This window comes from Aptenodytes patagonicus, chromosome 5 (assembly GCF_965638725.1).
Source record: "Aptenodytes patagonicus chromosome 5, bAptPat1.pri.cur, whole genome shotgun sequence".
In the NCBI taxonomy this organism is placed as follows: Eukaryota; Metazoa; Chordata; class Aves; order Sphenisciformes; family Spheniscidae; genus Aptenodytes; species Aptenodytes patagonicus.
Genome location: NC_134953.1, coordinates 12,678,647 through 12,703,796, shown reverse-complemented (window position 1 = coordinate 12,703,796; position 25,150 = coordinate 12,678,647). Strand labels below are relative to the sequence as shown.

The 25,150-nt window shown below is 47.3% G+C and overlaps 1 protein-coding gene across 1 annotated transcript; it reads left to right on the top strand.

The window, feature by feature from the left end:
- The first annotated feature begins 767 nt into the window (after positions 1 to 767).
- Positions 768 to 17,885, top strand: DRGX (dorsal root ganglia homeobox). The gene is made up of 6 exons (XM_076338083.1): positions 768 to 801; positions 3,741 to 3,838; positions 4,115 to 4,216; positions 6,794 to 6,966; positions 7,305 to 7,417; positions 17,620 to 17,885. The coding sequence occupies exons 1-6, from the start codon at positions 768 to 770 to the stop codon at positions 17,883 to 17,885; spliced, it is 786 nt and encodes a 261-aa protein (XP_076194198.1).
- Positions 17,886 to 25,150: the final 7,265 nt, after the last annotated feature.

Sequence of the window (25,150 nt, the reverse complement as noted above, 5' to 3'; positions counted from 1 at the left end):
ATATGACTGCATATAAATTTGAATAGTTTTGGGTTTTTTTTTTCTTGCTGAGGACACTGGTTTCCAACCCGAACACAGCTCCTAGTGTGTTGGATGCTTCAAAAAGAAGACAGCTTTTAGGTTTTATTGCCGTTTCATTTAGGCAGAATAATTTAGATATTTTTTTAAACGGTTCATTCTTAGCTATAAGCATTTTTTTTCTTTATGTAATTATTTGCTCTGGAAGGGAATATCTGAGATAGACAGATAGCTAGATAGCTAGATAGCAAGAAAGAAAGAAAGAAAGGAAGGAAGAAAGAACGAACAACAGATAGATAATCTGCTATTCGGGAGTAGGAAAAAAAAAAAAAAGAAAAAAGAAAAAGAGAAGCAACAAAGTTTTACTGGTTCTGATTACTGTGCACCTACCACGGAGTTTTCTGCCTTTGGCTTTTTCAGTTCGTGGCACAGAGCGCCAGGCGCTACTTTCTCTGCTTCCTCTGGGATGGGATCTCGGACTACCAAGGGGTTTCTCTGGGTGCTTTCTTCTGGTTACTCACCTATTCTGTTCTTTCCCTCTCTCTCTGTCTTCAGGTCGGCAGGAGACACCTCGGCGGTGCCCGGCGGTGCCCGGCTGGGGAGCTGGTGCCGGTGTGTCGGTGTGGGGGGTGCGCGGAAGCTCCGCGCCCCGCGGGCTGGCCCCGGCCCCGGCCCCGGCCCCGGCCCCGGCCCCGGCCGCCGTCGGCCTCGCAGCGGCGGGCAGCGGGCGCCCGCCCAGCCGCAGGGCCATGTTCTACTTCCACTGCCCCCCGCAGCTAGAGGGTGAGTGTTGTCGCACCGAGACGTGTAAGTACAAGAGCTGAACTTCGAGGTGTGTGTGCGGGGTGTGCGCTGGGGGCTGGAGGGAGGAACTGTGGTCTGACTTGCTCCAAGAGCCGGCACTTCTGACTGCCGGGGTCCAGATACGTGCTGAGATAAGGTGCAGATCTATAGAGACAGCTAAACATAAAAGCGCGTCATCTTTTTCCTTGAGAAAACACAACCTTATCCCCCCTCCCCGCGCCCAGCTTTCCCCTCTTGTCACAGGATGGAAAGAAGGATTGCATGATTATTTTTTTTTTAATTTGGTTCCTGTTGGAAAGGCCTTGTTTTTACACCCCCACCCCCGTCATTTTGCCACCTGCCTCCCCTCTGTGGATAGCGATCCCGCAGTTGAGCCTCAGGCTACGAAAGAGATGCTTTTCTCCCCTCCCAGCACAGATGTTGGTGTCATGGCTGTAATCGGGACACTTTCAGGACGTGGTCACGCCTCCTCCCTCCAGCCAAAGGGACCGCATAAATCTTTAATGCTATTTTCCAAACATTCTGCGGGAGGATGGGGAAAGACGGGGCACGACTGGAAAAAAAAAAAAAGCGGAAAATAAATATTTGGGAGAATTTTTTTCTTTGTGTTATTGATCAGAGGTTTTTGTTTATTTACTTTGTTTCCTTTAAAAAACAAAAAAAAATGGCAGCCTTCGGGATTTCCCCGTGTCACCCCCGCATATGCCCTGGGCCCTCTGCACCCGCTCCCTCCGGCCAGCGCTCGTAGCGCGGGGAGCCGCCCCGCAGCCTCGGCCGCGCAACTTCAGCTCCGGGCGGGCGGCCCTGCCGTGCCCGGGCGGTGCCGGCGCTCGCCGCGGCTGCACGGCGGGGGAAGCGGCCCCTCCCCGCAAAATCCCCCTGCTCGCCCGCCCCGGCGCCTTGCATGGGCATCACCCGGCGAGCAGGGGGCTTTCCCCGTCGTAGCGCTGCCAGGAGGCTGTGGTCCCGCGGTTTCGTCCTCCTCCGGGGAAGGGCCGTCCCCGCTTTGAGCACGGCTGCCCCAGGGCCCGCGGACCCAAGCCGGTCTGCGCATCGCCTGCTGGAAAATTGTCTCCCCGAAGTTGTCCCCGGTCCGGCTGGGGGAGCCGGGCTGGGCAGGGCAGCGCCGGGGGTCCCTCCGCGCCCCGTCAGCCTGCCCCGCCGCCCCCGAGCGCCGGGGCGGCTTTGTTCGTTAGTTTTTGGCAGACAGCTTTAGAAACATGCTTTTGTTTGTTTGCTTGCTTCCTTGCTTGTTCGTTTGTTTCCCCGGTGGCAGTTTGGGGCTGGTGCCTGGTTTCGCCGTCCGGAGCCGGGGAGCGGTCCCCGCCGGCTGCAGCCTCTCCCGGCGACGGGGGCTGCGGGCGGAGGGCGCCGTGCCGGGGCCGGCCCCTCGCTCTCCCGGCGTGGGCAGCAGTGGGGCGCGGGGGGTGGCCGGTCTGCCCTGCTAAAGGGTGAAACCACCCAGCGTAGAGCATCCCAAGTAGAAACCAAAAGGACCCCCCCCCAAAAAAAAAAAAAAGCCCCAAAACAAACCCCACCCAAAATCCGAAGAAGCGGCAACAGAAAAGCCCTTTTCGGCCAGCGTTTTCGCTGGGTTTGGGCGCCCTGGGAGGCACGGCGGTGCCGGAGGGAAGTGACCAGGCTCTGGGGTCACCGGGACAGTGTTTTATTCTCTGATGAGCATCTCCCAGGGCCGCAGCGAGCCGTCCGTCTGTGCGAAGAGGGGGCTGGGGGCCGTGTTTATCTTCCAAATGATGCTGCAAGATGAGCGGCGTCCTCCAGCCCCTGTGCCCCGAGGCGGGGCCGCCCCGGCCCGGGGTGCTCCACCGGGCAGGTCTGCGGGTAGTGTCCTGGAGACACTCAGCAACGCTTCTGTGGGTTTGGGTACTTTTCTGTTCCGTGTTTTTTTGTTTTGGTTTAGGTTTTGGTTTTTTGCTTGTTTTGTTTTGTTTTTGTTTTTGTTTTTGTTTTTGTTTTTGTTTTTGTTTTTACTCTGTTTTGTCAGCGAATAGAAAGGGAGCAAAGCGGTTCAGCCAGGGCACTGGTGGTGTGTAACCAGGGGAGCCGCGAAGGCCGGGTCTGCTCCACGGAAGGTGGTTTGCATCCCGGCGGGCCGTCTGCCCTCTCCCGGCCTCCGACCAGGGACAAACTCCCAGTGCCCCAGTCTCCCCCTCGGGCCCCTCGAAACCCCCCGTCGGGGAAGGGCAGGGGGTCCCTTCTCCAGCCCCGCTGCTGAGTCCTGGCGCTTCAGCCGTGGCCGAGCCCCACGACGGCTCCCGCCGCCCCCGATGCTCGGCGCTGTACGAAGCCCCTGTGCCCGTGTTCGCCGTCCGCCTCCGGGCATGAGGGCGAGGACACGGGGGGCGGCTCGGCCGCTGCTCGGAGGGTGTGTGGGTGTGCGGGGAGAAAACTGCCAGCGGCCCCAGTCCGGCTCCTTCCAGGCACGGGGGCTTCCCCTTGCTCTCCCGGCAGACAGGCAGGGCTTCTACTAGCTCGAGCTGCCGTCACCACACCTAGGTCAAAGCCTCGTCTCTTCGTCCTTTGAAAACACAAATGGCCCGAAAACGACCCTTTCCCGGGGGCGGGCTGCCCCTCACCCGCGGCGGCGTGAGCTCAGGTCGGCAGGACCCCCAGGTGCCGGCAGGACCCCCAGGTGCCGGCTGGACCCCCCAGCCCGGCGGGGCACCCGCTGCCCGGGCGGGTCCCGCGGTGCCTCCTAAGCCGGCCGAGCTGCTCGGGGGTGCGCGCCCCGCGGAGATGGGGCAGCGCCCCCCGCCCGCTCCGTCCCGCTCCCGAACAGCTCCGAGCCGCCGGCCCTGCCGGGGTGGCCCCGGCTCCCGGCCCTTTCCCCCTCCCGGGGCGCGGCGGGGGCTGCGGCTCCGCGCCCCGCGGCCCCTAACGCGGCTCTCCGCCCGCAGGCGCGGCCCCCTTCGGAGGTCACTCCGCCGGCGACTTCGACGACGCGTTCCTGCGAAGGAAGCAGCGCCGCAACCGCACCACCTTCACCCTGCAGCAGGTACGAGCCTGCTCCTCTCTGCCCCCTGACCTGCACCCCGATTGCCCCTTGCCTGCTCCCTGCCTGCCTCCCTGCCCGCCCGCCCTGCACCGCCCGGCTCCCTGCCCGGCCCGCAGCCCGCGGCCCCGGGCGGCCCCGCTTTCCCCATCCCTCGCAGAAACCTCCCTGGGGCAGCTGGACAGACGCCCCCCGAGACGACGGCAGGTCCCCGGCCCGTACCGCGCTCCAAGCCGTGCCCTGCCCCTGACAGACGTTTGCTCTCCTCCCCTCCACCAGCTCGAGGCACTGGAAGCCGTTTTTGCTCAAACCCACTACCCCGATGTGTTCACTAGGGAAGAGCTGGCTATGAAAATCAACCTCACGGAAGCCAGGGTGCAGGTAAACATTCTGGGGAATTATTTAACTCTCGGGTATTCAAACTGGCAAACTTTTTTTTTTTTTTTTTTGACATCATGACTGCAGAGTGCACATTTGGCCAAAGAACGCAAATGAAGACGATCTGTCATTTTCATGATGCACTTTAATAACATCAACATAATGTGGAATATTAGATTAGGTTGATTAATCGGTCATTCATAATTAACTAGTGATAATGTTCTACACTAATTTGTCCGCGTCTCCAAGGTACTAAATTACATCAATGCACATCCATTTCCTTGCTTTTGGAGGGGGTGTGTGTGGAGAAAAGAGCTGAGACGTGATTCTCCAAAGCAACTATGACCACTGTCGAGCAATGGGGTTAGTCAACTGCAGGGAGCCCAGCTGCCAGGAAGAAATCTTCCGCACCTCTTCAACTTTTCTCCCTTTCGCCTTCTTTCTAAACACTTAATTTCGGCAGCTGAAGAGCCTGCAGAGCAGTTCCCACACCTTTAATAAGATCCAATAAATACCATTGGCCACGATCGCTCTCTTTCCACCCCCAGTCTTTTCCACCCCTTCCTTTCTTCCTTCTCCCCACTTTTTTCTCCCCCTTTTTTTTGACCCAGGTGTTTGTTTTTCCATATCCAGGGATTAACTTCATCTGTGTATAAGCTCTGCTAAGAACAGCGGTCCTGCGGTCGTCAGAGATGCATCCCTGTAACTCTGCAGGCATCCACCACAGAGTTGCAAGCCATTTTTTGAACAGGATTGTGTATTCATTTTATTTATGGGGCTTTTCTGCACGCTGTTTTTGTATTTTTTTTTATCTAGGTGCTTGGGGTTAAGACTATGCAAAGATCTAATTGTAGGAAATATAATAGCTAGCCTTTTGTTCCCTAGGGTCATGTTAGTATCTCTTAAAACCCAATGGCTGAAGAGAGATAATGGAATTCACCGCAGTAAATTGGGGATTGTAAACAAATTATTTCTCCTATAATCAGATTATGCGATCCTGATTATTAAATCTGAACATGAATCATTGGTCATATGCGGGCAAATTAAACTGATTATTATTTGGAAATGAAAATCTCCTTTTGCCACTGCATTGTAGGTACTGGCTTAAAAAAAATAATAAAAAATGCCATTTTGGCTATTGGTGCCTAAAGACTGAACTGCAAATTGAGATAAATGGCACAATTATTGAGCATTCAGAAGTGGAAGATCATAACTTCTTCCTGAAAGGTGCAAGGGTGAGATAGGGGTGGTGACAATTAGATTGCTGAGGACTGGTGTTTAGCCTTGTTGTTGGCTATTATGCAAACAGACAATAGATGCAAGCATTTGTTTAGCCTGCTTTCATGCAGGGACATGGGGAAACACAGAGGATGGGAGATATGTTTACATTTATACCCCTTGCTCATTCAAATATGATTAATGTGCTATAAAGCAGAGTCTTAATCGAAGATGATGTTGTCAAACAATAACTAAATAGGGAAATAAACGACTTCATCATGCTCTTTCCTCAGAAGCAGGCGAACTGTCAGTGCAAAGTCATTAAAATATGATAATGAAAAATAGCTCAATTAAATGTTGTTATAGCTGTGACCTTCATTCAATTAAGACGCAAGAAAGTGTCTGCATTTTGCTTTGCATTTAACTGCTCTAAATTTAGAATACAGATAAAATCATTATTCAACGTTTGCTGATACATGCAATTAAAAGGCAGCTAACTAAAATGGAGTTGTAGGAGGAGAATAATAATAATAACAATCTCGCCTATACTTGAAGTCATGTATTAAAATGTGGATTTCCTGACCTCAAGAGAGGCTTGGCATTTTCCACCTCAAACAAGGCCCTTTCGGAGCATCAGCTCCAAGGTAAATGGAAGAAAAAAGTGTTTGGACTAAAAGTCGGGGGATAAAATCAAGAACATGAATATTTGTATTGCATTAGAGGGAAAAAATAGCTTTTGGAAACTGGTGTGTATTGAAGTGCAGAATGATCTTCCAAAATCAGTATCTACCACCTTTTGAGTCCTCTAAATGCAGACTGGACAAATACATCAGAGGAATAACAGAAAGTGTCAGTCCTCTCCGGGAAATGGGCTGGATAAGATGGCCTAATACATACCTTCTCAGTTCTGACCTCTCTGATTCTAGCAGCAGCCCATTTAAGGGCATACACGGTTTCGTCAGAGCGCTTAGACACGTATTTAAGTCCATCCCTATACAAAAAGCTTTTAGACGTGTTAAAACACAGAAATCAGTGAGAAACGTGTGCCTAAAGGCAAGCACACATTTAAATGTTTTGCTAACAACTGGCACAGTAACATCAAAACTCTTTTTTAGTTTTTTTTATTTTTAACATGCCTTTTGAATGTCTTTAGACATTCCTGGCTTGTCTTCCAGACACAGAAATATTCCGGATGCAAATGTAATCCTAAGGCTCAACTAGAATAACGATGGGGACAAAAAATAAGAAGAAGTTTTAGCCAAGCTTCTAAATGACTGATTTCACTAGAGCAACAATTTACAATTTCCTTGCTTCGCATTTGGCTAAACACGGTATTCAGCCTGGATTGCTCTCCCGCTGCAGGTGTGGTTCCAAAACCGAAGAGCCAAATGGAGGAAAACAGAGAGGGGTGCTTCCGACCAAGAGGGCTCTAAGGAAACAATGGCTGAGGTGGCACCTCCTGCGAGGAATTTGAATTCCCCTTCTCCAGCAGATCAAACCAGGAATAAAAAAGAGAGTCTGGAGATCCAGCAGAGGTAAGAGCAATGCATGTTATCAGCTGCCTCTCTTTGGGGCAAGCACGCATCACACGTATGTACATACAGACAGACTCGCCTGCTGCTAAGCCTTGACCTACACAGTACCATCTTCAGGTACAGCCCAAATCGTTAGAAGATGAGCTGTCCCTCTTGCAACTCACTGCTTCCCATGGAGACGCTGAGAAGCTGTTGGCTGTGGGAGGCTAATGCTATCCAGGCTTGGTCCCATCTGGTTGGACACTGAGACACCAACAACGTGTTTGTGTGCATGCACATACTCTGTCTTTGGAATCAGCTAGTTCTGGTTTTGTAAGTTGTTTTCTATTCTCCATCAGCCTGAGTCGAGCAGTGGGTCCTACAGGACCTTTCTTCCCGTCCTGCCTGCCGGGGACTCTTCTCAACACAGCCACCTACGCACAAGCTTTATCCCATGTCGCCTCTCTAAAAGGTAAGTGACTTTGTTTAACTTCAGGGATGAGCTCAAAGAGCAGCTCTTTCGAGCTAAGCAGCGTGCTCCCACTTGAGCCAGTGGAGAAGCTTTTGGGAAATGATGGATCCTTCTTACTGTTATGATTGGCAGCACTTGCACTGACCGATGCTGCAGGTACAGGAGTGGGTCTCCTGTTGTAAATTGTAGCATCATTTGTGGCGAAGCTCCTTCATTTTACTCAGACAGTTTTAGTGAGGTCAGGGTTTGTCTCAAGGAGCAAGGCAGGTAGGGTTTGCTCCTTTAGAGTTTTCTTTGCATATGCTTTTTTTTAAGAGTCAAATTTATACTAATAAATTAGTTATACACATCCTTTTGCATTATACATTACCTGGCACCGTTACTGATGCCTCATCCGCTCTTTGCATGCAGTTTCCTTTGCAGTACATCTCTGCACAACGCCAGCCCTTTCTTTTCTTGAACAGTAGATCCCCTCTGAGAACTTGAATAAAGTGTGTGCATAGGGACAGGGGAGGATACAAAGTCATTCCTCATTACCTGGGACCCAGGCTTCAGGAAGGGTACATCCAGCATCTTTATCCTTTTCAGTTCCCAAAAAGCAGCAGTATGCATCTTTTAAAAATAAATCACCAGCTGATCCATTAGCTGTTCCTAGTCTAACAATTTATAAGACTAAGGGTGTAAGCAGGATGAATTCAATTTATAGATTTATAGGATGTAAAGCCTCATAGCACTGCCAAGCACAAAGTGGCACATACATTTACTCTATGTCCCAATGTGATGCAATAATTTGTGAGGAAAGTTTCCCAGTTTACGACCCTCCACTACGAACACAAATGTCCTCTAATACCTCTCACTATGTTCTCTGGCACACCTCATGCTCTTTGTGAGTATTTCCAGTTAAATCAGCATTGCCAAAGTATATTCCTGAAGCAAATGCTTGGAACTGCTGAGTTTTGCATTAGGTCCAGTGTCCCGCCCCCTGTTCCCCCTTCCCTCCTGTCTTTCCAAAAAAGCTGAAGCCAGACACACCATACCGCTACTGCTATTTTGATGGGTGTGGGACCTGTGATTTTGAATCAAGAAAAGCCATAGAGGTGTGACCTGAGCCCTAAGGCTTAAAGGATGACTGTCAACCTAAACCCTGTAAGCGGGCAGCGGCTGTTGGACTGCACGAGTCCTCTTGATGTCTGCCCTGCGACTGTGAGGTCTTGGGGCAGAGACTTTCGTCGTCTTCCATTGGGCAGGACCAGCCTCTCTGGAGTAGACACAAGTGAAAGTCTTCAGGCAAAAAGATTGTTCATTGATAAATGTAGTCCTGGGCAGGTTGAAAGGTGTGGAAATGTGGTTGTGTTCAGTGAATAATTTTGGATGGAAGTAAGGGATTTTTTTTTTCTTAAAAATTACATTTAAGCATTTTCAAAATTAAATGCATCAATATATTGTTCTCACTTTTTTCGTATTTAAATGTAGATAAATTTTAAGAAAAATGCCCCCAATAAACAAAAGCCAAGCAAAAGGAAATAAAAATGAATGAAAAAAAAATTGTCATGAAGTTTTTTTTTTAGTTTTATTTATTTGGAAGACCTCCAGATATCCTTTTCTGTGATTTTACAGCTCAGCCACTAAATTGAGAAATTAATAATTTGCTCCTTTTTGCTTGATAGCAGTTTTACAACCTAGGGGCAGGAAAGATCCTATTCCTGAATCTCTTGTAGAGATACTTATTAGATAGTCAGTTACTCAGGCTAAGAGGCAGTGTCCCTGAAAAATTTGTCCCAAATATAAATATAGGTTTTTAATAATTTATATAGGGGTGGTCAGTTATCAGATGCATGCATATTCTCTTGATGAATGTTGTCAGCTACACGTGCAGTTCATTGCTGAGATGCCCGGTTTATATTTCCTGCCTGGCACTAGAAATCTCCAGATACGTGCAAGGGGACTGGGACAATGTAGTATATTTTGGTTTTAAGAAATCCAGTTACAGATTTGCATATCTGCATATCCACCTACCAGAGGCTTTGTGGAGCTGCCTATGCCTGTCAGCATATTGTTACACTTACGAGGAACAGGTAGACTGAGCTGCTGCTTTGAGGGGAGATCTTCTTCTGCAGCTAGGTCTCAGTAATGTCAAATTTTGGCTTTGAGGTTAAGGGGGAAGAATTTGTTGTTCTATAAGGCGGCAAATTTGATTTATACAAGCAGAGAATAATTGTAGCATCTTTCTTGTGGTATTTATATGTGGAGTATTATCTCCTCTTTCCTTGGCTCATCTCCACAAGTTCCTCTTTCCCTGTTTCTCCAAGAGCAATTCACTTGGGCTGGGGTAGGGGCTGTGCACAGCAGACCTCGAGCTTCAGTCTTGTTAATTGGCAATGATGAACAGGACGATCTCTAGAGGTTCTGAGTGGACCAAAAGTATCACAGGCCTGATTTGCATGTTGTTTTTCTTTGGTATGGAAACACCAGGTGAATGATGATTCGTCTAAACCCATGTATTTGAGAGCACAACCAAGCTTATGTGTCAGTCTGGAGGATGAGATAATGGTTATGGGAAGGAAGGAAAGGACAGGGAGAGACACAGCGTTCACAAAACCTTTATATGACCTTCTTTGTCTTGCTCAATTCCGTTTGTTTGACTCTCCCCTCTCATTTCCCCTTTTGAGCTAGGAGCTGATTTGTACACTTCAGGCCTGTCAAAGGAGAACTGACCCTACATTTAGGTGGGCCTTAGTCTGTGTCATTATGTGTCCTAATGAAGTGACCTAAGCCTCTCCCTTAAGAATCTAGTCGCATTTTGCAGCAGAAATGCTGACAGGACTCTGCCACAGTGATTCTGAGGGCATAGGACTTTATGCCACACGAAATCCCATCAAACTCAGCACAGGGCATAAAATTCTGAGCTGTTTGGGTTTTGGATTGCTTGGATAAGGAGAAATTCAGCAAGCAGTAAGGTTTTCCAAGATTTTGCAAGTTTTACTGAAGAGTGAAATTATCAAGAGCTCTTCCTGGTATCTCTCTTGTGCCAACCATGCTTTGAAACTAGCAGGAATTCTTTGTGCTTTTGAAAGCAAAATAGTTGCTCCAGAATCAAAGCACCATTTCACTACCAATGGATGCATGACCCCGCTTTCTTCTATGCGAATGTCAAATTAAATGCAGCTCCTCTACGTAGATCCCGTAAATAGATATGTATTCTGACCACTGGGAGAATAATCCTGGCCAGTAAAGGGAATCATATTCTTCAGTAAGGCCGTAAAAGCTGCCTGCAGACAAACGGGCACTCTCAGCGCATCAGATACTACTGGGAAGTCTAGGTTGTTTTCTTATTCTTTTGAGGAGACAAGACATGCTTTGTTGGGCTTATGAGCCAACACTTCGTTGGTGTCAGTGAGTAATATTCGACTGATGCTTTAGAAGGAGACAATTAAAATCAATACAGTGAATAACAAGTGATGATGGTGATGTAACTAATTAACAATTATTTTATGCTCTCAGGGACCATTTTCATTCTGCCACCTGAGAGTTCTCTGTCTTCTGTAAAGAAACTAATACCTCTCTTTCTCCTTCTCTGACTTTGATTGCTTGGCTCCAGACCCAGATTTCCAAGGCTGCATAAAGTGTCTAGGGCACATAGTTCCTGGTTCTAATTTGTAGTATAAGGATATAATAGTTGATGATGAAGTTGGTCTAGTAGAGGCAAGAAATCTCAGGACAGCCTGGCATGGGGCAGGGACTGAGCCTGCAATTTTGCTTTTGGAAAGACTGTGCAGTGCACTGCAGGCTTGCCTTATGCTTTGTGTGGCTCTGCAACTCTTTAACAGGCAGCACTCATCTGAACCCCACACGTGCCACTTCCAGGTAAATGGGGGATATTGCTGGAGCACGAGACTAGGCCTGCTCTGATGAATGAGAAGAAAGCTATTCTCCCTAACCAATATACGCCATGAACCCTGGTGTCTCTGACACAGAGATTTTTTCCTCAAAGGGATGGTATGGCCACCGCAGGATGTGCTGTGAGGCAAGCAGGCCAGCTATACAATAGCGTCAGAACTGTAATTCAGAGCACAGACTGTTCCAGAGAAGAGTATATTACCACTGGACAGTTTTTCTCTGTTTCTATCCAATATTCTCTATTCAGTAATACAACAGAGCTTTTCCTTCTCTTAGGTGAGTCCCCTTCCTTTCTGAAGTTTAGCACATTGGAGGCTGTACTTAGTAGCAAGCATCTGTTAACTACCATATTACCTCACTACGTACTATTCTTTCAGGAAATGCAATTTCTCATTTGAAAAATTAGCATAAGATCATAATTTCTGTGGTATACAGGGCTTCCTACTTAAGGGTTTTGAGTTCTTCACCACTGGCCATAGTCAGGAAGAAGGTTGGCTCGCATAGATGAAATTTCTGGTGTTTGTTACTCTCTAAAATTGCCCTAATTTGACAACTATGCTACTTCATTGTGGTGACTTCGACATTTCCATGATCTTCCAAGATGAATCACTTACTGTAAACCATGCATCTGCAGTCCATTTAGTAGATTTAATTGCAGACCTCAAATATGAAGGGAAAATACTTGTTTTATTTATGGGCTGTATAACAATAGAGTCATCAGGAGAAGCTAGTGTTCTGTGCAGAGAGAGACCTCAAAGTATCTTCTTAATGGATGACAGCATGAATGCAATTCATTAATGTAGAAGATGTTATTAATGGGTGTAAACAAGAATCTCCGGTTTTTAGCGGAAGTGTTCTACCATTCTGGTGGCTGAGGCCAAGAGTGTGTCTGTTACATTCCACTGAAATTTCCCCAGACCCCATGATGAGTGCAGTGTATGAGAAGAGAAATAATTACACTTGCCAGGGAATTACTTTCATAATTCACCCACAGCTCTGCTCTGTGCAAGTTATAACTCAGTTGGTTTTCACGGCACCTCCACACTGCTGATAGAGAAGCAGGATCGCACTATGCACATCGAAGTGGATATTCCAGGGCACCATTGATTAGGCTCTTTTATGGTTTGTTGCTGCTGCGGTTGCTGTTGTTCATATTAGGGAGGTTTAATTGCAGTATCCAGGAAAAAAACACAACGACTAGAACTGCCCATCCATTACATTTCAATTTCTATTATGGAAAGATGAAGAGAATTTGCCTGATTCCAGTGGGCAATTCCCATTGCCAAGGCTGAGAAAGAAGCGTTCAAGGACCTAACTTACCCTTGAACTGGTGTTTACTGAATTGGAGCACCACTGCTTACCATGAGACTGGGGAACGGGAATCAAAACTCTTGGGGTCCTTTATTTTCTCTGTCATTCTTTATTTTGGACTTACTGACTTTTCTCATGTAATATAGCAAATATATCAAGTGGGTTCTGTTTGGCATTTTCCCTAGTTTACCTGCCACTGTGACTTTAGAGAATTTAAAACATTTCTTTAATTTGCTGCAGATGCACAGACCTTGAGCAAATTACTTTGATTCCCGTACCACAGGTCCCCAACTCTAGCACTGCCCTACCTCGCAAGTAGATTTTTTTGGTCTTTATCACAAATATTAGGGAATATGCAGATACTAGGAGCCCTAAGAGCCATGGGAAGGAAATGGGTGCTGGCTTGTTCCTCCAGGACAAATCTTGATTATGTTAGTGGACCTTAGCTGGGCAGGGGTTTCTATTGACTCCTCTTGGAGTGACACATGTCAGCAGGACTTAGGGTCAGATCATGTTTTTGATCTGGAAGGGAAGAGTGGTAAATGGTTGCTGAGCTGACAGTATTCAAAGGACTGGTTCTGTTCTCCCAGCTCTTGTGGGCTTTGCTGCCAGCTTTCCTGTCCAAACAGGCAAGGTCCTGGCTTCTGAATTATTTTTTTGGAACAGTACTAATGGCACAAATAAAGGAGGATGAAATCCTCCAGTTCCAGTGTCAAGTTATTTACCAAAAAAGGCTCCTGCTAGAGCAACTGGGCCAGATCATCAGCTCTTTGTTGTTTGCATTGGGCATATAGGGTTCACAAGCCAAGGAGATACGAAATTATAACATTTTGACTCTGCTGTCAGCTCTGAAGTGCTCTTCCAGCCTCTGGGCAGCACAGGGTGCCTTCCACACTTAACCAGCTTAGGCACTAGAAGGAGGAACCATCTAGCACAACTTTAGCAGCCTTGAGCTGCTGGGAGCATCTGGTGCCTCTCTGTTTCAGGCTTTAAGTTCTTGCCTTTCTTGTTCTTCTGAACCTTCCGATTCAGAGCCCAAGAAGGTTTGGATAAAGCCACTTCTGTTCTTCCTGCTTGTGCCTCAGGCTTTAACAGACACAGTGTTGGCGTCATGTATGAAGAGCAAGAGGGAGCTCCCTTTGAATCAGCTCTTACGGGTAAATGATACTATGAACTCAAGGTTGTTGTTGACCTTCCAACCCTTGTGAAAGTGATTTCAGATTTTATGAGGATTTAGAGCTCAAGCAAACCAATGTGACTACTATCAGAAGAAAACAATACTTAAATCAAGCATAATATTTTCTCTGAAAACTAAACAGCATGCATTGACAAGTGAGGATTTTAAATGGGAATTCTTCCTCGCTTCCTTCCATGTCAGGCTGCTGTTCAGCTGTCCACATCAAATGCTGATATGCACAAATACTGAAAGAGAAAGGGGACTGGGGTTTTGCCTTTTGGAAAGGCTATCTATTAAATTCTTTAAACTGTTGAGTTGAAATACAAAATATATATTTTAAATACTTATGTATCAATATGGGCCCCGTTCCCACCCCACTCTTCTCAGCTGAAACTGAACCTTGGAACTGCACAAAAGGGTCTGCAACCAAAACTGTAGATCAAATATTGTTACAATTGAAATGTGATGTTGGCAGAGACAAGACAGAACTAATTTAATTTTTCCTGTCAGTCTCTGTAGTAGATCAATTAAACTGCCAAGTGGATCAAATATTTCAGACTGTATTTATTACATTAAGTATTTATGTTCAGGCTGAGCATTTAAAGTATGATCTCATATAGGAGTACAAGGAGGTTCAGATCAATTCAGCAGAATTTGCTGTAAGTTAATGGAAATCTAATTGTGTATTTTAATTTTGTGTACAGGAGGCAGTAAGTTCCTGAAAGAAAGAAAATGGTACCCTGTCCATATTGTAGCAACTTGATCCAAATCCCACTAAAGTAATATCAGACTGTTGTAGATGTTAGTGGAAGCTGGATCAAGATCTAGGGCTAACGGCTTAACCCTCACTGGTTTTGATGGGAGCTAGGTGCCTAAACTCCTCTGAGGATCCAAAATAAGTAGGAACTATTCCTTCTTTCCCCACTGTGGACTCAAGGTTACTGCAATAAGATGTAAAAAAACATTGATGTCTGCTTTATGTGGATGCCACTTTCTTGGTGAAAGTTAGATCCCTGTCCATCGTGGGCTGACTGACGGGGAGGTGGAGACCTTGGGCTCCTGATTCCCCCATTGTTCATCTTGGCTTTTGTGCCAGCAAAGTCCAATGGATTTCACTGGACTTACTACCCACAGACACAGGCAATTGCAAAGTACATTAAACCTTTCTTTTACATTAAAAAGAAATGGGGCTAAATCCTACTCTCCTGTATTCTAGCTGGATCCTGGAGCAAATGACACTTGTTACTTTAGATTTTTTTCAGGTGTTTAACCTCAGTGAAAATGAAAGGAACGGTTTATGGGTGAATTCTTGCTAGAGATAACCTAGTTTCCACCACAGGTAACTCTGCACCCTCAGGTTGCAGATCCACTGGGTAATATCAGGTCTAATTATTAAGCAAAGAGCTTAGATTGGTACTGAAGACTGATAAATATTTTATCCCTCTGTAACAATGGAATGAAAATTATTCTTAGGGGATGGAGCTGATTCCTGCTCTTTTGAAAAGGGAAAGACTGTTTTCCATTTCTCCCCACCTCCTGCTAAGCAGACAATGTCTGTGCTTGGTCCTGCATTAGGTACCGCAGACGGGCCAGCCCGCCCCTCAGCCCGGGAGCTGAACAGCCACGTTCGAAAGTCTCACTCAGTTTGTGTTAGAAAGCAGCAGTGAAAAGACAGCTGATGCTCAGGCAGGCCTCCATGGTCCCCCATTTCAGAGCTGAACCTTAAGGTAGTGGGGCTTAATAGTAGTGAAAAACCAGACTTCTGTGTGGCTTCTGCAGCCAAAGACCTGCTGCAAACTGTAGGGACTCTGAAGTGCCGATCTTCCTCTCCTCCCTCTTGTTAAAACAGTGGCCATCCAGCACCCCTGAAGTGGCTGCAATTCAACAGGGCAAAAAATGACTTTATGAGCGTGGTTGGTGGTGGCAAAAACTGTAAGTTGTGTTACTGAGTGGATTTTGTTATAAACCCTCCTTCTGACCTGCTCAAAGCAGCCACAGAATTCAAGATTGAGCTTCCTATTGCTAAAAGCAAAAAATGGAAGATTTTAGTCAGGTGCTGAAACTTGCTTGTGCAATTCATTTGAATGCCTGGACCCATGGAAATGTTGGTCTGCTGATCATATGCTCTATCAGAAGAGTATTACAAGAGAAAAGACGACTTTCCAGTTACATTAATAACTTCTCCCCTGTAGGTTGTGTTCTTTAAAATGCAAAGTGTTTTTTCCTGAACATTACCTGCAAGCTGCTAATCTCTGACAATTGCTGTGGAGAAGTCTTGCCAACATCCTAAAAACAAACAACTCTCTGCCTTCATCCCTAGCAGATGCGTGCTGACCCGTTGCTACTGAGAGCAGAAGTGTAAAAGAAAGACTACCTGCTCCCTGCAGGTTATTAGTTCCATCACTTAGTCATGAGCCATTTAACTCAAATATTAACTGCAGAAATTAAAGCAAGTCCTTGGCTTGGAAAGATCAGAGGAAGGCATTGCGTCGTGTCAGAATGTGTGCGGCCGGGCTGTTTCTTGTTGGGAGGTAGCGTATCAGCAAAGGACAGGCTTTTGCCATGGACATAGAAGAGGATGTGGAGTTTGTGTGGCCTCTGAGACCCCTGGAAAAATGGTGAAACTCAATGTTTCTCACAAGAGAGCAAATTAAAGTAGTAGCTCAGCCGTCCCACCTTGCCTCCCCTCCCTACTCCTCTGACACATTCTCCTTCATTCAATAGGTGCATCTAAGCTAGGTACCAAGGTGGCTTTTTGGATGGACGGCATGTCCTGCCCAGTGATCAGCCTACACTTCCAGGTGTGCTTGTTTGGGAACTGGCCCAAGTTCCAACGTTATCAAAGATAAGCCAGAGGAAGACCCTGCAGTGGTCCAGCTCAGGAAGGCAGCTGGTGGAGTGAGGACTGCCTCTGGCAGTGGGTTGCAGGGTAGCCTTTTGGCTTAAAGGGAAAGGAATACCCATTTCACCCTCTCTCCAGTGTTTTATTGCCTGCCTGGGACAGCCCATGTGTCTCAGATGACAGGATAGAGATGTTCTGGCCTGTCTCTCCTGATGGGACTCTTAAACCATGTCAGCAGCAGCAGCTTTAAGTGGCCTTGGCTTACTTCTGGAGGCCGTTCTCTTCGAGATGTCATCCTTATGCAGCATGGACATTGGGTGGGTGAAGATAGAACAGACTCCTGAAGGTAGACATGATGCCAATAGTTGGCAGCGGCCTGGTCAAGGAAAAGCCTGTCTCATCTTACAGTGAGATAAGAGAAGGTCATTAGTTCCTGCATAATAACCAGGATATATATTTTCAACTTTCTCTCTGCAGTAATCTTTCAGGTGTAGATAAGTGATGGGGCCCCCACACTCACCCAACAAATGCAGCTGCCCAAATTGATCAGGCTTCAGTGTGCAGGTGGAGGCCAGGGGACACTTCCAACGGGGGGCTGATGGTAGCCACAGAGCAGCAGCTTGGTATAAGAGCAGGGGACGAGCTCAGCCTCGCTTATGGGGAAATCTCATGTGTGATCTAAACTTCACTGCTTGCTTCTGAGTCTGCTTGCCCTCACTCACTCTGTTTGTCACACTGGATGACTCACAGCGTAAGATCCTTCACAGTGGGCCTCAGCAGAACAGGATCTGGCTTTTCTAGCCCTGATCCAGAGAACATCTATGTACCCACTAAAGGTCAATAGGGGAGGGGGTTGTTGCCATTCGAGACTCCAAGCCCATCTTTGCCCTCTCCAGATTGACCGTGGAGGGAACAGTCAGACAGTCCCCATGACCTTCCCCATCAGTGATGGTGCCTTGTCTCCTTCCTCCCCAGGGAGCCCGCTGTGCTCGTGCTGTGTTCCAGACCCCATGGGCCTCTCCTTCCTGCCCACCTACGGCTGCCAAAGCAACCGCACCGCCAGCGTGGCTGCGCTGCGCATGAAGGCCCGGGAGCACTCGGAGGCTGTGCTCCAGTCTGCAAACCTCCTGCCCGCCGCTAGCAGCAGCCCCACTCCTCCTGCCAAACCCGGCCCCGAGGGCAGCCAGGACAAGCAGCCCTCTCCGGCCAAGGAGCACATGGAAGGAGAGAAGAGCGTATGAGGCCAGACTGGCTCCGGCCCCTCGGCTCAGGGCAGGGACCCGCTGCCGGGGCTCTGCCGCGGGGTGAACTGCAGTGTGGCCGTGCCCCAGCAGGATGTCACGGGGCCACCAGGGACCCGGCAGATCTGAGTGGCCTCTTTGGCTGCCTTTCACGCACCCTTGCTTTTCTTGCGCCGCTGTAGGTTCATTCCCCTGATTTATCAGCACTATTTGTGTTTGGAAACGTTCGTGAAACTGTTTTTAGCCCCCCCTCCTCATCCCAGGGACACCGAAATACCCAGGATCCTGGCTTGCTCCCGCACATCTCAGGTCCCCATCCTGTGAGAGATGGAGGGCTGGCAGAAGGGCAGCGCTTCCAGATGCGAGGTCCGGAGCAGGAGAGGCATCCAGGCATCATTTATCCCACCGCACACAGGAGAGGTGAAGGAATATGCAGGTATATACCAGTCTGGCCTGCTGTTTTCTGATGGCATTTGACTTCAACCAAATCTATCCCAGGCAAGCCAGGTGTAAGAGAAGCAGAAAACAAAATGAAACTCTTCATAATTTTTTCCTTCTCCCTTCTTTTCCCCAAAAGTGAAACTTTCCATGGAGTAGATTACTGGGAAATTGCTGAGAACAGTTTACCTGTGAATAAAATCCTTGCACTAGTCTCTATGTGACCATTAGTCTGTTACTCTTGCCATTCCCTGGGTTAGACATAAAAGACACATGACTCCAGAGCAGCGTTCATAGCTTCAAACAGTAATGCTGGTATTTAATGCAGAGTGCAGTTGTGTCTAGACCTGCACAAAGCTGGGGGTACTTTAGCATCATTCTCTTGGAAAGAAAAACTGGAAAACATTGCAACACTGCAAATATGTCCTTGCCTGTTTTGTTTTTAATAAAGAGGAAATAAAGCTTGGAAGGATATTCCTTTATGCCATCCAAAACCAGACTATTCCATTCACTGAAGCCTTGTTGTAATGAATCTAGATATGAAAATGTCTTAATTATTATGGAGTGGGCACAGTGCAAAGGAGAAATTGATGCCTCAGGAAATATAGTCTTATCTCTGACCCAAAACTCCCCGGAGCAAAACAGACTAAGATCTGATGCTCTAGAGCAGGCATTTTAATCTGGGGTGCCCCACATTTTTTCCATGAGAAATGCAGATGCAGATTTAAACTTAGTGACATGGACTTGCTTTTCTCAGGTGCCTTTTGCAGACTCCTTAGGCTTGTCCACAGATGTCCCTGGAGAACAGGATGAAACCACTGCTCTGAGACTTGACCAAGTAATGTGGAGGCTAGTGGAAGGATTCCTGTCAGCTCTGATCCTGCGCATTGTGCTGAGGATCTCCTTCAATGCGTTGAGCACACACTTTTACACTGGATTGTGTTTGGCTTCTCACAGGATCTGAGCCTGGGGATGTGCTTGGAAAGGCAGTCCCAAGTAAGGCTGGCAGTAAAAATTTCTCTCCCCTACCCAAGTGATCTCAGCCCACGAATTTCACAGAACCTGGGACTTCTCTGGGGCTCACAGGAGCCTCCTGTATCCGCCGGTGCACACCTTTCTTTCCCTGAGGCAGGGCTTGGTGTCAGTGCCCATTCAAAGGGTAGAAGCCCTGGTCTTCAGGGGGTGGCTTGGCAGCACCAAACACCTTCGTTGCTCCAGGGGTGAGGGGTGCTGGGCATTCCCCCAGGGTGGGGTTTGTGTCTTCTGGACACAAGCCATAGGGGAGGGCAATGCTGGGTCTGTCCTTGGATCCAAGTACAAAGAAAAGTCTGACAGGGCCTACATTCATCAAATGGAGTCATTTTGCTTTACTTTTGCCATACTGTGTGTTTCTTTTGGCAATCCTGAACTGTCCTAACTGCAGGGGGAACATGCAGTAGTCTGTGATCTGTCTTTGTGTTACAGCTTCAGGAGCTGCTCTGCTGAACTGTAGGTGGAGGTGGCTTCTCTGGCTGCAAATTATGGCTTAGTTTAAACAACAGCAACAACATGTTTCTTCTACCAAAATAAAATAGATCGCTGTGTGCTTTGTTGTGGGGAGCGGTTGGAGAAGAGAGAATCACTGTTTTCTTAGTGATCTTCCCAATCATAATCTTTTTGTGGACTCCCCCCCAAAAAAGACTAAAAAAAAAATTCCACTCCAAAAAGGCAGGCCCAACTTCATTTCAACATAATTACCTTGCATTCAGTTGAACTTCAGCCCTTCTGTACACTAACTCTTCAATCTAATTGTTTGATTAAACTCGTATTTCCTCCAGAAAGGTACATAAATAAGTGAATTGTTGAGCAAATTAAGAATACTTAACAGCATTGCATCTGAAAAGTAGTTACGCTGATTAAATTTTCTGTCCTTGAGGATTTTCAGGAAATTACTTTTGATCGTCAATAACACAATTAAGTAAACTACACGCACATTAGCATGAATAATTGATAAGAAATTATGTATTACCACGAAGCACTGATTTAATAATTCATGATGCGACACTCTAGTGACTGTGCAAAACTGGATAACATCGACAAGTCTGCCTGATGTTGCTGGAAATGCTGCAATTACAAACAAGTCCATAGTTTTGTTGTACAATAAAGAAAAGTATCTGATGCATGCTGTAGTTTCTGTTTGTTTAATACTTGAATAAATTTAGAAAGAAGACCCTGAAAAGTTCCTGTACTGTTTTCATTCAGATCAATTTCTCTGTCCAAGCATCTGCTCTCACGTTGATGACCGTCCAGTTCTGCTTAGACCACAAAGATGTTGCAGAGTGGGGGAGGCTTTCAGATTCACAGCTGGAACCTGCTGGATGTCTCACGACTTGCAAAATTAGGGGGAGGTCAGAGTTTTGCAGAGCCTCCTGTTAGGAGCAAAGTGGCATTAGTCCCCCAGAAGCTTAAGGCCAAAGGCTTTTAGATTCTTTGGTGTCTGATGTGTCTGTGATTATAATTATTCAATATGATTTTGTGGGTAGTTGCTCCAAGTCAGCCATAAATGAAGCATTCGGATTTGTATGTTTTGAATCTGCACCACACCATGTTAAACCCTAGGCCAATTCACCAACAATTCTTGTGACTTCCCTAGGGGAGGCAGATACATATTTGCATTCTCGTTAGCATGTTGGGGAAACCAGGGCGTGGTGAGCCACATTTTCCAAGTTTTGGTCTGAGACTTGTCTGCTCAGGGCAGTGCAGCCCAAGGGAACATGCTCGAGGTCACCGAGCAGTAGCACAAGGGCAAGAGCAAAACTCAAGAGATCTATGCCTCAGGCATGCTCGCTTCTAGCCACCAGACCCTGCTCCCTTCCAGATAGACTGCCCACCGCGGATGAACCACCTACCTTCTTTCTGTGCTATCATATATCAGGGCTATGCCACTTAAACCACTCCTGTAATGGCCATCTCAGTAGCTCTGATTAAGTCTGGCATTTAAAAGTTTATAACTCGGCTATAAAAAGCCATTCAGGCTGAACCCCAGTGTGAGAGGCCCAAGCCCAAGGGGATGATTTACATGAGAGCTATTCCAAAATCAGCCTGCGTGATATTTCTTCAGTTCTGTGAAGTGAAAATGGAAGCCCGAGGTTTGAGGGACAGATGTAAGACAAAGATGTTTTGTTTAACGGCTTACTGCATTGTCACTAGATCCCATGCAGTAATTCTCTATGAAGTTCCATACTAGCATGAGCCAGGTGTAGCATGAATGGCCTCTGGGCAAATGTCATTTGCACGATTTTGGTAAAGCATCTCCAGTCCTGGGCTCTTTTCTCAAGAAATCACGGACGCCCACAATGCCCAGATTTCCCCTCATCCCCCACTTTCCCTGCACAGGCCATCTCCCAACATCCTCACTCACCGCTCTGCAGAAAGCCTGTGGTCCTGCCTCCAGCTCTGGTGCTGACTCTCAGCTTGTGCCGTCCCCATGCCACAGTCCCCCCGCCCCGTGCAGAGCCCTGCCCCAGCGCCGAGCGCAGCACCAGGGAAGCTACGGCAGAGCCAGCCCGGGGAATCGGTGCTCAGGGCTTGTGTGCGGGGTTATTGCAGCGCGTTGATCTGGGTTTTGTTAACGGGCCTTGATGCAAAAAGCCAGGTCACGGGACCTTCTTTATAAGGTTGCATGCCATCCTCTCAGCCCTCCATGCTTTTTGTCTCTTGTATATCTATTTAGGCCTCCTTATGCCTACATATATCAGAGCAGGAAATGTGAAGCAGAGAATGCACCTTTGCTCAGTTATGCCGTAGGGTAGTCCTTCCTACACTGCATGCTGGATAGTAATGAGATTGTTAGACTAATTGGCTCTTTATTAAGAGTATTATTTACAATGATGCTGAAGGCCATGTGCATGCAGAAAAAGATCCTGGTATACCATTAAACTCTTCCCTCTTGCAGTTGGTGCCCTCCCCTCTGTGTTGCCCACAGGTTGCTGCCCTTGGCAAATTCGGGCTGACCTTCTCTGCACCTCCCAGACTACTCCCACATCCCGTGTCAGGGCCGGGGAGAAAAGCCTGCTGGCAGGGCTGTGTCGCTGGGAAGTTCGCACTTCTGCTGCGCACTTAAGCTTTCTGCTTCCCTGCAGCAGAAAGAAGCCAGCGCAGTGCTGGAGGAAGTCGTTTGCTGCCGGGCGGGCCACGAGGGAGCAGGGGATGGAGATGAAATGCTTGTGGTGTGCTGCTGTGGCACATTCTCCCTCTAAAAGAGCTGTTGCTCGATAAAGATCCTGTTGCGCCTGGCTGTTTGTGCGGTGGAAGCAGTGTGTGAAGCGGGGGAAGTGAGAAGCCCTGAATTGATACCTGAGTTCCGAGTACATAATTCAGACCTCTCCACTGAAGAGTTTGACACCCCTGCCATAAATAAAAGAGCAGTAGAGTACCATAAACAATGCTTTATTCTTTCCAGTTAAAAACTTCCTTTGCACTGTAGTAAAATATTGACTTCAGGTGACGATATTACCACAAAATATGATCTTTTCCTGATACCAACCAAAGAAGTCTTTACATAGATCTGGCCTGTGAGAATGAGAATTTCACTGGCATACAGCAAATCCAGCCTTATTTGAGAGTGATGTGTCGACAATATTTTAATAATCCAACCACAGCATCCTTATTGCCTGCCCTAAGCTCTCTGCCACAAGACAAGTAGGTGCTGGTTTGCTGTCTCAGAAGTCCGAGCTCAATTTTTGGAGCTGTGACAAGTCTCCTGTGGTAAACTCGTAATAGTTAAAACTCACCAGGATTTAAAGTATTGGCCTGCATAACTCTTCCAGTATTTAACCTTGATGGCTTCTTCTGTAGTCAGTGCTCTTGCAGTACTGCTGTAACATCTGTAACATGAAACAGAGAAGGAAAAAAACACGACCATCTGTGTCATTTTATCCAGGAAGAGTTCTCACATGCAGGGCAACAAAAGGCAGCTCTTTTCTGCAGGCTGAATCACTTCCAGATCTAATGCTCACCCCCAACTCTGTTCTGATGGGCCTGGAAGTTACCTTACATCTCTATTTTCTCATAAAAGGTGACAGCAGCATTGAAACTGTTTCTGGTCTTGGACAGTTAACAGTTTAGCTAAATCACCCTGCGGTCTCCTGGAGCACCTGAGACTGCAACAGCTCTGTTTGTACAGAGGAAATACCCACTTCTTTGGGCTGGTCTAATGGCAGGGTGGTTGTTACTACCCCACTTTCTAAGCCCTAGCACAAGCCAGAGTACTGTGATATTAAAGCTGTATATAGGTGGACATCTGGAAGTATGTCATCTTTCACAATTTACCCATCTTCTGCCCCACGGATGGCCTGGACAAATACGGCTCATTAGCTGCCAAGGTCTGTTCTGGTATACAAGTTTCTGTGTCCTCTGAGCAGTGGCCTTCAGCCCAGGTTGGGAGACCTCCGATAGTGTGGTCAGAAAGAGCACCCCAAGAGCAGCCATCAGAAGGCAGCCCAGACACAACCAGTCTGAGACGCTGGTGCTTGGGACTGGTCAAGGCCAGGATAAAACTTTTAATTTCTAATTAAATTCTGTTTGCTTTGTCAGCTGAACTGGTTTACCTTTCAGTTCTTCTGCTTCAGAATTTTTGTTTATTAAACTCGAGCATTCAGTATTAGCCCTAGAGACTAACACTTGCTATAGTGGCAAATTTATTAGGACTCCCCTAGGTATTGAATAGGCTGAGGTTTTTTATTGTATGCACACAGCTTCTTTACACCCGCACTGTATATGAGCCGTTGTGTTAAATAAGATCCAAGACCCATTAAATGAAGAAGCCCATCTCTGCAAAGAAGACTCCCCAGGAACCTAAACTGTGCCTGTTATATCACAGCTGGCTCACCCTTGCTCCATCATGCTGGCTGAAGCCATCAGGTTTTGGCAGATGCTTGAGAACCAAGATGTTGATGTGATCACCAGTCCTTGGCACAGCAAGGGATAGGAGCATCCCTGGGAGTTGTTTGTTTTTATTAGAAATATTTCTGTAGCAGTGCACAAGAAATTGGCTGCTGGCAGGGAAGGAAGATGTACAGGAGAAATGAGCTGATCCTATTCCTCCTCTGAACCATTACTCGTGTTTAGAGCTAAACCTAACTGGGACTGAGCCAGAGGCTCTCCAGGGAGGATTTCACAATCACAGTCCAACAGGGGTCAGAAAGGAAAGTTTCAAAATCCCACTCAGAAAGCCAAATACCTGAATACTTCTCCCGTGGGGTTGAACTCGGGAGTAATCCAGATTGATGTAGCAACTTGTTGTTCAGACAAATAACACAGATAACAAGCAGCCAGGCATTCATATGTGTGTGTGTGTTAGCAAATCCCAGCTTCATCTCTTTTTGATGGGGTTTCCCTCCATAGGGCTCAGGACCTGCATTTAAGTGAGTCAGCTTCATGCACCCCACAAAGCCGTTTCTCTGTCAGCAAAGCCCAGGACTCGCTGCACAATGTTTTATCTCTACCTCCACTATGAGGCTGTGGGACAGAGCTCACAACCTGGGTCCAAGCTGGAAGGAAAGGAAGGAGGACGGTTTCTTACTCAGTGCTTTCTTACAAGTGATCCCTTTGCACCGTGCCCAGCCATCCTGAGCCCTTTTTTTTCAGCGCAGACATACCAAAGGGAGGTATTTCTTGCTAAGGGGTCGCCTTCTTTAGTAACTGAACCAGCCTCCATAGCTTGGGAGGCTTGCTGTTCCCTCAGTGAGGGCTCACGAGCCACCTGGGACCCCTCAGTGCCTCTGTGTCACCCTGCTGCTCAATGCCATGCTGCATTGGCTGCATCACACCATCACCAGAGATGAGGA

Bases quoted from the DNA above. Each gene is read 5' to 3' on its own strand.
- DRGX (XM_076338083.1), top strand. From the start codon at position 768: ATGTTCTACTTCCACTGCCCCCCGCAGCTAGAGG. The intron at 802-3,740 runs GTGAGTGTTGTC...CTCCGCCCGCAG, and splicing joins CTGCCCCCCGCAGCTAGAGG to GCGCGGCCCCCTTCGGAGGT. The intron at 3,839-4,114 runs GTACGAGCCTGC...CCCCTCCACCAG, and splicing joins CCACCTTCACCCTGCAGCAG to CTCGAGGCACTGGAAGCCGT.